Genomic DNA, 13770 nt, shown 5'->3' with positions numbered 1-13770 from the left:
TCCTCATTTGTTAAATGCCCTCTCACAGGGATTGTGCCTGTAAAGTGACATTAGCTCTCTTGCTACGCAGGATGGTGGGAGGTGACAGAAAATCTGTATCCGGAGGTTGAAAATCTCCCTGGTGTGGTGCCAGGATAGAGTGCTTGGTGGCTGCCCCTCTGGTGTCCCTGACCTGCAGCTGATGGGGGCTCCACCCTCCATGCACTGATTTTCATAAGCAAACACTCCTCCCCTGAGTGTTCCCCAGGGGTGTAGGGAAGGGGTCAGGGGCATTGTTGACTTGCTCCCCATCATGCTGGAGTGACCAGTGGTGAGCTGCTCAGATGTGGGCTCCATCCAGGAGTTTCTAACCACGAGGCTCAGGGACTGAGACTTCTGAAGGACCGTTCCTGTTAGGGATGGGAGCCAGTGAAGAAGTCAGTGTTGATGTTCTCCTGTCTGAGGTGCACAGAGCAGGTCGGGGGAGCCCAGAGAGGATGCAGGGACTTGCTGGAGGCCACACTGTTGAAGTACAGAGAAAAGCAGAAGGGAAATTTGACTTGTTGAATGGTGTGAAGGCAGAAGACAGGCCCATGGTAGGGGTTGGGTGTCCCTTGTCCTTGGGAGAGTAGTTAGTGTGACTATGTCCCCAGCCCTCGGCTGTCCCTGAGGTAAGGGGTCCTACTGGGGACAGGCTTGAGAACTGAGATCCCCAGGCTGGTGGTCCCACAGGGGCCCCACCCACCCAGAGGCTCATGGAAATGGTGTTCATACATTCATCTGTCATCATTCCCTGAGTCCCACTGCAGGGGGAGGTAAGAGGAAGCATATGAATGGCTTTCTCTAGAGCAGCCAGCTTGTTCTAGACAGTTAGCTCCGCCCCTGGGGTGGGAAGAGCTAAGAGTTCTGAGCAAAGCTTTCATCCTGTTTTACTTCTGCCTTCTGGGTATTTCATCTGCAGCTGATTAGGCCCAGAGCAAGCCTGGAGGGAGGCAGCTGTGATGGGAGCCCGCCCAGAGGCCCCCCGCCTGTGCTGGGCCTCCTGGCTCCTGGGATTCACCAGCATCCTCCTCAGTGAGTGGCCCGGGTCCCTGGGCGGGAGGCCGCTGTGCGGGGCAGGGAGGGGGGCTCCCGCGGGTCTGATGTCTGTGGGGAAGGGCCTGAAACACCACCTACGTGCGGGGCCTTTGGCTCCGAGCTGGGCCGCCTCGCACAGGGCACGGAGCAGCCCCTGCAGCCGTGTGGGGAGGATGGGGCGGCCCAGAGGCCCCGTCGGGGCGGAGGGACCCTGCTGTGGCCCCTGGGGCAAGAGGAGGGCTGGGAACACACTGAATTCTGTCCAATCCAGGGAGGGTGGGCGGCCCCCAGAGTTTGAGGGTGTCTGAGCCAACTTGCTGGAAGGGTGTGGACGGAACATGGGCGCTGACAGGCCCCAGGACGGGGTGAACGGGGTGACAGGAATGTCCCCACAAGGGAACTTAAGGAAAGATTGTCCTAATGAAACTCTTGCATTTCCGTTATTACTTCCTCTGAGACCATCTGCTTTCATGCAACAGATTAAATAAAAACAAAGGAGAACACTGAGGTCAAAGAGCTAGAATTCTCTGGAATCCTGGGAAAGCTTTTATTTCTTATAATATTTTGCTTGGGTGTCCAGGCCTCGCTGGAGGTTCAGGGGCTGTAAGAAGTTTCTGAACATGGGGCATCTGTAAACAGGGCGTTTCCCATTAGAAAATCAGCTCTGTGGGGATGTCTGGGTGATTCTCTGGTGAGAGCCCAGAGACTGTTGGTATGTGCTGAACAGACAGCAGCAGGACACAGGGAGAGTCCCTGTGCAGGGCAGGGGAGGGCGGGGCAGGGGAGGGCTGCAGGCTGCTCCCTGCAGAGGAAGCACTGGGGTGGGGGAGGGAAGCCGGCTCCAGGCCCAGCAACCTGCTGAAGAGAAATGGGGAAACGCCCACACCATGTAAAGCCACAGTATCAATTTTTCTCAGCCCAAGCGTGGGATAATTTGGAGCCGGCCCCCCTTATCTTGAGGACCCTGCCAAGTTCCACACGTGTGTCCAGTCACCTGCTGAGGAGGACTTGACAGGGCCATGGAACCCAGCTGCTGTGGGCAGAGCCATCGCCCAGCAGACTCTGGCTTCCATGGCCACCTTTGGAGTCACTGCATGGATGTCTGTCACCCGGGAGCCCATCTCTGATCCCAGGAGGAGACCCCGAGAGGGCAGTTGGTGTGGGAGCAGGGCTCCATCTTGGGACCTGGGAAGAGGGGGGGAGGACCCCAGGGGTGCTTGGTCAGGAGAAGCATCGTAGTCGTGAGAGCAGCTCACACGCACGGGAACGCGCTCGCCTTCTGAAATCCCAGCCATCGTTGTCCCAGGGGAGCGCTGTCATTATCTCCACGTCACAGATGGAAGGAGAAGGCAGGGAGGGTACATGGCTGCTCAAGGCCACGGGCTCAGGAGAACGGAGGACGTGGACCCTGCCTCCCGGACCCTCCAGCCCTGGTTCCTGATCGCCCTGCCGCACTAGACCTCCTGCTCTGAGACCCAAGCCCAGTCCCTTCGAGTCCGGTTCACATAGGAACACTGAAACCAAAGCCTTCCTGAAGGAAACCAGACAGAATGAAGAACACACTATTGATGGGGGGAGGGGAAATCTTTTCTGCAAGATATAAATAAATTCAGTAAGCCTTAAAAATAGCTGATACATCTAACTTCCTGAGGATAATAGCAGGGCCAAAAGTTGATGAACAGAGTTGATGTGCAAATGGAAAAGAGTTACATTATTTCTGTTAAAAAACTAATTTCAGGAGGCATCACAATCCCAGATTTCAAGCTATATTACTAAGCTGTAATCATCAAGACAGTATGGTACTGGTACAAAAACAGACACTCAATTCAATGCATCAGAACAGAGAACACAGAAATGGATTCACAAAGTAATGCCAACTCATCTTTGACAAAGCAGGAAGGAATATTCAGTGGAATAAAGACAGTTGCTTCAGCAAGTGGTGCTGGACAAACTGGTAGCTACATGCAGAAAAATGAACCTGGACCACTTTCTAACACCACACACAAAAATAAACTCAAAATGAATCAAAGACCTAAAGGTAAGATAGGAAGACATCCAAATCCTTGAGAAGAAAGCAGACAAGAACCTCTTTGACCTTGGACACAGTAACTTCTTATTTGACACGTCTCCAGAGGCAAGGGACACAAGAGCAAACATGAACTACTGGGACCTCATCAAAGTAAAACGCTTCTGCACAGCGAAGGAAACAATCAGCAAAACTAAGGCAGCTGATGGAATGGGAGAAGATATTTGCAAATGACATATCAGATAAAGGGTAAGTATCCAAAATTTATAAAGAACTTATTAAACTCAACACCCAAAAAACCAATAAGCCAGTGAAGAAATGGGCAAAAGACGAGCAGACACTTCTCCAAAGAAGACTTCCAGATGGCCAACTGACACACGAAACGATGCTCAACATCACTCATCATCAGGGAAATACAAATCAAAACCACGATGAGATACCACCTCACACCTGTCAAGATGGCTAACAGTAACAGCTCAGGCAACAACAGATGTTGGTGAGGATGTGGAGAAAGAGGAAATCTTTTGCACTGCTGGTGGGAATGCAAACTGGTGCAGCCACTCTGGAAAACAGTATGGAGGTTCCTCAAAAAATAAAAAATAAAACCACCCTACGACCCAGCAATGACACTACTAGGCATTTTTCCAAGGGATACAGGTGTTCTGTTTCAAAGGGGCACACACACTCCAATGATTATAGCAGCACTATCAACAATAGCCAAAGTATGGGAAAAGCCCAGATGTCCATCGATGGATGAATGGATCAAGAAGACGTTGTACAAGGGGCACCTGGGTGGCTTAGTCGGTTAAGCGTCCGACTTTCGCTTGGGTCGTGATCTCGCGGTTCGTGGGTTTGAGCCCCGCGTCGGGCTCTGTGCTGACTGCCAGCTCGGAGCCTGGAGCCTATTTCAGAGTCTGTGTCTCCCTCTCTCTCTGACCCTCCCCTGCTCACACTGTCTCTCTCTCTCTCCTAGAAATAAATAAAAATATTAAAAAAAAAAAAGAAGACGTTGTACAAATACACAAGGGAGTATTACTTGGTAATCAAAAAGAATGAAATCTTGCCAATCTCAACTATATGGATGGATCAGGGAGGGTGTTATGCTAAGGAAAATTAGTCAGAGAAGACAAATATCATGACTTCACTCATATGAGGACTTTAAGACACAGAACAGATGAACATAAGGGAAGGGAAGCAAAAGAATATAAAAACAGGGAGGTGGACAAAAACATAAGAGACTCTTAAATATGGAGAACAAACAAGAGATTTCGTGGAGGGGTTGTGAGAGGGGGCAGGGGCTAAATAATGAGGGGCATTAAGGACTCTACTCTTGAAATCATCGTTGCACTGTATGCTAACTAACTTGGATGTAAATTTTTAAAAAATCAAATAAATAGATAAGAAAGAAAAAGAAGCTAATTTTTTCAAAAGTTGCAGCTCCTATAAACTAAGGGGAGCACAGCAAGCAAAGGACACAAGCAGACAGCTCAGACGCAAAAGAAAAGGTGACCAAAGAGGTGATGGGACAGAACGGCCACGTTCATGACAGAGACGCCCATTAACGTAGAATGTGATGTAAGTTTCCCTCATCAGTTTGGCATCATGGAGAAAGCTTGATCATTTGGTGTTGGGGGAAACCCCAGCCAATATGGCAGAGGTGTGGCTACGGTCACTCTCAGGAGGGCACTGGGCCAGGTCCGTATAAGTGGATGTGCCTGCCTTGGTCTATTGGTCCCAGCCAAAGGTTACTCCCAGTGAACACACCCCTGTGTGATGGATATACACCAGCATGGGGCGTATATGCCCCTGAGTGACCTGTGTGTCCCCAACTGTGCGGTATACGTACCGTGTGTGACAGGTACACTGACTCTGGCGTGCACGCGTCCACACGTCTCATGTCTACACCCGCGTGTGCAGAGACTCCAGTCGTGTCTGCTCGGTGTCACAGTGTTTGCAGGGACAAGAGCCACAGCCAAGCTCCCGTCACACGTGGAGACAACGTGAGCCCCGCGTGGGACCGTGTGCAGCTGGGAAGTGAGACGCGTCCACGTGTGCAGACGCAGTGTGGACCCCTGCCCAAGTCGTGCAGGGAAAGGCAGGCGCGGCGTGTGCGATGCGTGGTCGGGCACAGGAGACACAGGAGGGTCCTGGAGGGACACGCACGATGGAACAGCCATGTCTGTGGAGGGGAGTGCGCAGCGGGTCCAAGGTCCGGGCCAGACTGCGTGTCGATCCCCATCGCCTCCCACATGTGTGTGTACGGTCTGCTCACCATCCACCAAAGTGAGAGCTGCGAGTGTGGCCGAAACGCAGCCTCTCGTCCTTCGAGTGGGGATAATCCTCCGCAGGCTGCTGGCCTTGAGGGCCGTCCTGGGGACCCTTCCCTCTCAGACTGTGACGGAGCAGCTGACCCGTAGGGACTGGAATCCTGTCATGGGGGACGGGGACCTGCCGTCTCAGGCTGGGCGGCATCAGGGGTGCAGCCGCCGGGGAGAAGTGCAGGGCAGGAGGTCCTAGGAACAGGGACGGAAGGAACCACGGACGGAGACGGCTGGTGCTTCTTCTGCTGTGTCGTGTTTACACCCCAGGAGCCCACTGCACTCACACTCTCGTGTCCCCTGCTTCACACGTGGGGCCTCACGTTAGACAGTTTGGGAAATCACCAAGGCCACTCAGCCAGTAAAGGGCGGCTCTGGAACTTGAACCTGGGTCTGTGTCATCCCAGAGCTCATGACTCATTGATCTGCCATCCATGAGGCCAGGCCTGGGTCCTAGGAGCCCTTACGGGGTCCCAGGTGCTGGGCCCTGAGCCTGGGCTCCTGGAACGGATTCTGGGGCTGTGGGAACAAGATCCTATAGACCCGAAAGCTGAAACCACATCAAGTTGTGTCTCACAGTCCTGGAGGCTGAGATCCAAAATCAAGTTTGTGACCAGTGTCTGATGGGAGGGATGAAGAGCGGTGCCGTGGGGAACTGGGACATTCGTGTCCTGACTTGCTTAGAGGGACCTGGTGGCCGTGTCCCCTGCCGTCTCCATGCACCTTGTCTGTGCCGTGTCGGGGTGGGTCCTGCACCCAGGGCACGTGTCTGCCCCGACCTTGTCCTGCACTGGGGGTCAGAGGACGATGACCTCTGGAGGGAAGGGACGGAGGAGGGGCCGGAGAGGACTGAGGGCTGAATCCCTGTCACTCTCCTGGCTGGCCCGGGGCAGGGACAGTGTGACCACCTTCCCCCTGATGCAGGTGCTGAGGGCCTGTGGCCTGAGGGCCAAGGGGTGCTGGGCCTGGGGTGGGGGCCCCAGTCCCCTGAGGGAGGCCATAGGGACTGGGGTTAAGTCTTGTCATGCAGCCTCGCCAAGCCTGACTCGGGCCTGTCCCGGAGGGGACCAGACCCAGCTCCGTCAGTGTCCACTCTGTCACTTGCTGCTGGGTCCTCTGTTGACCCCATGTCCTTGAAACTCACCATGTGGGCTTCCAGCCTGTGCAGGTCAGGACCTGGGGTGACTACACTGGGGGCTGAGTCCCAGGGCCTCTCAGACTGAAATCCAGGTCTGTGTGGAGCTGAGGGAGCTCAAGGCCAACGGAGAGGTTGTAGTTTCCCCTCACCCCTGCACTTGTGGAGGGGGAGCAGATGCTGGGACTGGACTCAGGCCTCCCTCCTCCTAGGTGGTGGCCCGAAGGCACCCTACGTCCCAGCCACGTTGGCTTCCCACAGCTCAGCCCCAACATAGCAGTGGGCTAGTCCAAGAAGTGAAGGACAGGGTGTGAGGGAATTGGAAGTGATGCTCCTGTGAGACCTGCTGTCACTGAGTGACGTCCATCACTGTAGCTGAACTCTGCTTCTCAGCAAGTCAGAGGGCGTGGCCCCCACGCAGGGCCAGGGCTCCCACAGTGTTCGGGAGGTGGGATCTGCAGCCATGTTGGACGCTCCTCCTATACTTGTGCACTTGGCATTGACCCAAAATGTGCTCCGTGGTTTCCATCTGTGATGTCATCACGTCCACCCTCCCAGTATCAGGCGGTGAGGACACTCGGGTGAGCAGTTCAGGACCGTGTTCAAGGGGACACCCCACCAGGACCAGGACGTGATTCCAGCCTCGCTCCAGGTTCACGCTCTGTCCCGCCCCCCGGAGTCAAGGGATCCACCGGGTGGAGTTCATTACCACGATGGGGTCTATGGTTTTCTCCTCGTTCTTTATGAAACACACTCACACTTTCTGTTTCCAATGCCCTAGGCACCTTCAGCAATGGGGTCAGGAGCTCCGGAGCCCGTGGATCTGGAGTGGAGGATTCCAGAAATCTAGTTTCCCTGAAGGGGACTCAAGGAGGTTCTGTGTTGTTTCATGTGACCAGACGTCCAGAAGTACCTCCTGAAGCCAAGCTGGAGAAGATTTCTTGGGCCGTTAAAAATGACTCAAACTACATACTCCTCCTGCACGTCTCTCCTGGGGTGGATGTTCCAGAATGGGTCAACCCCCAGGACAAGTTCGAGAAGAGGCTCCACGTGCTCCACACAACGACCCTGAGGATTGACAAGCTGACCCTCGAGGACAGTGGGTGGTACCGGGCTCGATGCTCCTTCAGCACAGGGATAGAAAATGCCCAGTATTTCCACCTCAGTGTCTACGGTACGTGGTGGCCCCTCCCCCAAGACATGCTTACCCCCTGCTTTGGTCCCTGGGAGTGTCCATGGGCCCCTTGCAGGATCCCTTCCAGACCCCAGACTTCAGGCTCTGCTTCTCCCCTGAAATCAGAAGCAGCGTGTTCAGCCCGAGTGGATGCGGGGCTGAGACTCCCAGCAGGGGTGGATCCCTCGGTGCTTCAGGACAGAGAAGGGACACGTGGGGAGGTGGGGGTTTGCGGGAACCCTTACTGTGCTCATGGAACACGTGTCCTTAACTGGTGTGGTGGCAGCTCTTGCTTCTGTGACAGATGGACCCATAGGTGTCTTAGCGCAGCCCCACCCGCGTGTGCACCTGTGTGTGGGTCAGGGTCAGAACCGGGGCCACCGTGATGAGGGTCAGGTGTCTGTAAGGCTGTGCTCCTTTCTGGAGGCTCCAGGAGAGGATCCATGTCTTTCCTGTCCCACCTTGTACTGGCGGCCGCATCCCTTGACTGTTGGCTCCTTCCTCCACTTGCCAATATGGTCCTCATGGGCTGACTCTTTCTGGTCCTGCATCCCTCCCCCTCCTCTCCCGATACGTCCACATGTGAGGACCCTGTGATCCCAACTCTCATGTCTGGGAATCCAGACATTCCCTCGTTGAGGGTCAGCTGGTTCACGGCCTCAGGTCCCCTTTGCCATGGATTCTAAGACACCTGCATGGTGAGTGTTAGCACGTGACCATCTTTGGAACACTGGTCACCAGGCAGAATCCACAACACACATGGGGTCCTCCCTGCCCTGTCCCTCCTCCTTCTCAGCACCAGCCCAAAGCCACCCCCACTCCCAGACTCCCTGGGTGCCTCCGAAACATCCAGGGATGCAGGAGATGTTCAAGGGCCGCCCATCCTCGGAAACGCAGTCAACACCTCTCTCTGTCTCTGTCTCTGACTCCCCCTGTGGAGGGAGACATCCTGCTCCAGGGAGAGCGGCTCCTGCAACCTCAGGTTCATGATGTTTCCAGACGGCCTGTCAGCCTATCTTTACCCCCGTGTGGACGGCAAGTTCATGCATGTTCTAAGTGCCTTTGGGCTGTCCATGCCTCTAGGCCCCACTGCGTCCCCCACAGCGGCATCTCCTGCTGGGAGCCTGGGACGTTCTCTGGGCGCCCAGAGCTGCCAGATGGTGTTCAGTGCCTCGGGCCGTGGGGTCCTGGCCACTATCAGAGCAGGAGGAGGGGGCTGGGGCCAGAACAAGACAGATCCTTCTGTCCCAGACTCTGACTCTGGAGGACACGACACTGTTTTAGAATCTATGGGCTCTGCAGGTGGGGTCGAGTATGTATTTTCTGCTGGGAGATTTTGAGACTTGCTCAGTCTAGTGAAATCCCCTAGGGCTTCACTTAGTGGCTCCTTCCTTCTAGTCACTTGCTGTATATTTGCGTCAAATCTGTCTTATCTGTACATGGACTCACCATCCTTAGGGGAAGGAGACAGGGCGTCAGTGAGATTCCGCACGAGGAAGCAGGAGTGTGATGCTCTCCACTCACGGGACACCCTGTCCTTTGTCCCTCCTGCCCCAGAGCCCGTGTCCAGTATCCAGATGCTGGCCGAGATCCTGTCCCTCACACGAGACTGGTGCAACGTCACCCTGGAGTGCCACGCCCTGGAAACCTCAGGGGCCGTGAACGTGTCCTGGGAGAGCAAGGGCCTCCCCAGGGAGCTGGAGCAGAGAGGGGCCCCAGGACCGGCCCCCAACCCCTGGACCCTGGCTTTGAAACTGCCCCTGAGCCAGCCCAGCCCCAGGGTCACCTGTGTGGTCAGCAACCCGGTGGACCAGAAAACTGCCACCCGGGACCTCGGGGAAGTCTGTGGCCACGGTGAGTGTTCCTGCCTGAGGGGAAGGGACTCCTGGGGCTCAGGTCCCCCTGGTGAGGGTTCCGGGTTCTGTCCCCCATATTTATGTCACCACCTGCCCCCTGTCACCCTGTCAAGCAGAATGACATGTGCATCTAACTAGCTTCTGCCTTTCGGTGTCTTATCCTGCTCCTCTGCACCCCTCACCCCTGCTGCCCTAGACAGCCCCCTGCATACCTTTCCCCTCCCCTATCCCTCCATCCTTCTGTGTCCTGGGAGGTTTTCAGGAAAGCGAGTAGGGGTGAGTCAGTGGTGTGTGGCAGCTGAGGGAGGCTCCCCAGCCGCTGCCTGCAGGGCTCAGGGCTCGGGGCTCCTGTGCCCGGTTGTGGCCTCAGGGACACACGTCCCCCCCACGTGCTCACCTGGGTTCCCGGATGTGTCCTGCTCTCCTCAGCCCCGGGTTCTGGTCATGCTGTTCCCTCTGCCGTCAGACCTTCCATGTCCAGAGTCTCCCTTCCCACTCACTCCCGTCCAGGGACCCTTCTCTGCAGCTGCCCCGCGGGATGTGGACCTGCGGCCACACAGGGCTGTGATCTGAGTTCATGTCCATCTCGCACTGACCTTGACCAGGACCCACAGCCACTTTGGCACCGGGCCCTGTGGGAGCTGCCGCTGACCTGCCCTCACGCCTCCCTCCTCTAGGGGGCGCTCAGGGCCCCACACTGAGAGGTGCTGCTCTGGCCAAGGGTCAGTGTCCTGTGGGGCCTGGACAGCTGGGGGCGGGGCCGCGGCTGCTCCTGCTGTGACCTCCTGTCCCACATGGGCCTCGGTTTGCTCCCAGTCAGGGTGTCCCCGAGGGAACAGTGACCGGGGCCCCTGTGTGCCGCCTTGTCCCCACAGCCCATCCTCCCCCTGCTGCTGGGGACCTGCTGCATCAGCGTCCCCGAGTCCCCGAGGAGCCCATCCCTCAGCAACCCCCAGACCCTCTGCAAGAGGCTCCTGCCTCCCGCTCATCCTCCTCCCCGGCTCCTCGCTGCCCGGGTCCTCCTCCACCTGCTGCAGGGGTGCTGGCTGCCCCCAGGGCTGGTGATTGGACACGGTGTTCCTCATCTTGTCCCTCCTTCCATAGTCCACACCCCCCTGAGTATCTGGTAACCTCCCCCTCCTCCCGCAAGACTCGGTGCATCCCTCACCTCCTCCGGGAAGCCCTCCCTGAAGGCCTGCGTACCTGCTGTAAACCTCTAGTGCACCGCATGGCCCTGGTGGCTGCCTGTGCGTGTCCCAGCCCCGCCCCCACTGATGAGCTCCTCCAGCGCGGGGACCCTGTCCTGTTCCTCTCAGCACCCGGCCCCCAGCAGGGCTCAGAACTGGTTGGTGAAAGCACCTGCCGTCTTCTTCCTTCTCCAGCTCAGATCAGTTCCCTTAATGGACGTCTGATGTTGTCTCTTGTCTTTTCCTTTTTCACTGTCTTTGTGAGCGGGAAACAGATCCAAACGGACAGCACATTCACCTGCCAAACATCCTGTGGACTGTTGTTCTCATCGTGTTGGCTTTCACGGTGCTCGGATTTATATTCTGTGCATTGGTGAAACGTAACAGGTAGGACTCGGAGCCTGGGAGGGCAGGCGCACTCCTTCCTGTGCCCACCTTCCTTCCTTCCTTCCCCTGGGACCCTCTCTCCCTTTCTCCTATATTTTGCTGCTCAGACAATATCCTGGCAGATGTCTGGGGGGTTTGGGCATGACCGTGGGGGTCTGGTGGTGCACGAGGGTACATTTTTCAATGCTCAGATTCAAGTTCGATCTGTGTGGGACTCAGGTGCATTATCTGTGGGGAGGCTATTCGACACTGATGGTGGCATTCAGAAAGCAGAAGAGGAGTCTGGAGACGGCAAGGTCAAGATGAGGCCTGGTCTCCCTCATCCCTGTGTTCCTGGGTGTTAGTTTGTCAAACCCACTCATCTGCACTTTCTGGCCGCTTGTTTATATCCCTTCCAGACATGCAGTATTAACACGGGTCCATGCAGTGCTGGGCGCTGTGGGGGGAGGTCATGTGAGCAGCACTGTACCTTTGGGGGTCCCTCTGGGGCCTCTGTGTCCCTCAGCTGTGGCTGGAACCCTCTGTCCACATTCCAGGGATCGGAGGAACCACATCTAGACCAGGGGAGGCCTCTCACCACTGTCTACACTGAGGTCCCCACGCAAGGCCAGCTCAGGATGGAGATTTAATTGGAAGAAGCAGGGNGTCTGGGCCGCCTCTGCCCTCCCAGCAGGTGTGTGTCCAGGGGTGCAGCCTGGACCTGCGGTGCTGATAAGGGGGTGTGTGGCAGCAACTCCCTCCCCCTCCCTCCTGCACCCCCAGGGTGTCCACAGAGCACGGCGGGAGGGGGCAGGCTTCACACGGGGCTCATCCTGAGGCCCCCAGGAATTGGGGTGGGAGAGGAAGGTCCCTGGCAGCTGGTCCTTCCTCTGGTTCCTCAGTTTCCCCTCCCTGGGGCCGCTGCAGTTGGAGAGGGACACACCCTGTGAGTGGGGGCGGGGCCACGGCATCTTTCCCAGTGTCTCTGTTAGCTTAAGGGCTGCTTCTCACCCCCACTCCTCCCTGCTCTCTGCTTTGCCCACACCCCTCCCTCCTACCCTGTTCCCTGTCTTCCAGTGAGCCCCTGGGGACCTACAACAAGGGCTGGCGGACCCCAGAGGGACAGGCAAGGGCACACCAGCGAGCGTGGCCGACTAGCTCACTGTGCACCCTGCTCTTCTAGCCCAGGCCGCCCTGGGGCCGCCGTTCCTCATCACCGCCCTCTCCTCCCTGTTGTCCCTGCACACCAGGCTGGCTGCCCTCAGGGCCTTTCCCAGTGGACAACCAGAGACAGACACGGAGACCCTGACAGAGGCTGCTATNATGTGGGGACAGATCCCTCCTGAGATACTCACACTCCCTACTCCCGCAGGGATATCAGTTTATTTATTTACTTTCTTCTAGATGGGTTATTAGAAAGGTGGCCCGTTATTTTATTTTATTTTTTAGAGTTTATATTTTAAGAGACAGAGAGAGCATGAGCAAGGGAGAGACAGAGAGAGAGAGAGAATCCCGGCAGGCTCCATGTTCTCAGGGCAGAGCACGATGAGAGACTTGAAGCCACAAAATGTGAGATCATGACCTGAGCCGAAACCAAGAGTTGGACACTTAACTGACTGAGCCACCCAGGCGTCCAAGGAACCAGTTCAGATGCTTTTTTATTTATTTTTTATTTATTTTTACAAATATTTTTATTTATTTCTAGGAGAGAGAGAGAGAGACAGCGTGAGCAGGGGAGGGTCAGATAGAGAGGGAGACACAGACTGAAACAGGCTCCAGGCTCTGAGTTGGCAGTCAGCACAGAGCCCGATGCGGGGCTTGAACCCACGAGCTGCGAGATCATGACCTAAGCGAAAGGCAGACGCTTAACCGACTAAGCCACCCAGGTGCCCCCAGATGCTTTTTAAAAAATTTTAAATATTTTTAAAAAATGTATTTTTGAGACAGAGACAGAGCATGAGCAGTAGAGGGTTAGAGAGAGAGGGAGAGAAACATTCCGAAACGGGCTCCAGTCTCTGAGCTGTCATCACAGAACCTGATGCTGGGCTTGAACCATCGAACCATGAGATCATGAGCCAAGCTGAAGTCAGACACTCAATCAACTGAGCCACCCAGGTGCCCCACTGTTTAGATACTTTATTAGGATTTCCCAACATATATGACCCTGGGATCCAAGTTCCTTCTTTCTCTTTTGGAGCAAAATCCCTACGGAGCTCCTGCTAATCAGCGTCTGATGCTTGGCCTCCTTTGGGAAACTCCCAGTTACAGGTGGGTCCNGTCAGCACAGAGCCCGATGCGGGGCTTGAACCCACGAGCTGCGAGATCATGACCTAAGCGAAAGGCAGACGCTTAACCGACTAAGCCACCCAGGTGCCCCCAGATGCTTTTTAAAAAATTTTAAATATTTTTAAAAAATGTATTTTTGAGACAGAGACAGAGCATGAGCAGTAGAGGGTTAGAGAGAGAGGGAGAAACACATTCCGAAACGGGCTCCAGTCTCTGAGCTGTCATCACAGAACCTGATGCTGGGCTTGAACCATTGAACCATGAGATCATGAGCCAAGCTGAAGTCAGACAATCAACTGAGCTACCCAGGTGCCCCACTGTTTAGATACTTTATTAGGATTTCCCAACATATATGACTGGGATCCA

General features: G+C 55.7%; 1 protein-coding gene across 4 annotated transcripts in view; it reads left to right on the top strand.

The window, feature by feature from the left end:
* The first annotated feature begins 936 nt into the window (after nt 1-936).
* Nucleotides 937-13770, top strand: part of LOC144216330 (CD48 antigen-like) — a 114612-nt gene continuing 101778 nt past the window's right edge. The window contains exons 1-5 of one of the 4 annotated variants that reach the window (XM_077745659.1): nt 937-1053; nt 7317-7709; nt 9267-9563; nt 11028-11139; nt 11676-11781. In XM_077745659.1, coding sequence (XP_077601785.1) covers nt 981-1053; nt 7317-7709; nt 9267-9563; nt 11028-11139; nt 11676-11697 — 897 coding nt within the window. In that variant the 5' untranslated portion in view covers nt 937-980 and the 3' untranslated portion in view covers nt 11698-11781. Of the gene's footprint in view, nt 1054-7316; nt 7710-9266; nt 9564-11027; nt 11140-11675; nt 11782-13770 lie in introns of those variants that run through there. The other 3 variants (XM_077745655.1, XM_077745657.1, XM_077745658.1) reach the window with 3 other exon arrangements.

Source organism: Crocuta crocuta, unplaced genomic scaffold (genome assembly GCF_008692635.1).
Source record: "Crocuta crocuta isolate KB4526 unplaced genomic scaffold, BGI_CrCroc_1.0 scaffold1098, whole genome shotgun sequence".
Classification (NCBI taxonomy): domain Eukaryota; kingdom Metazoa; phylum Chordata; class Mammalia; order Carnivora; family Hyaenidae; genus Crocuta; species Crocuta crocuta.
The sequence above is the reverse complement of the archived record's forward strand: the minus strand, read 5'-3'. Positions and strand labels throughout refer to the sequence as shown.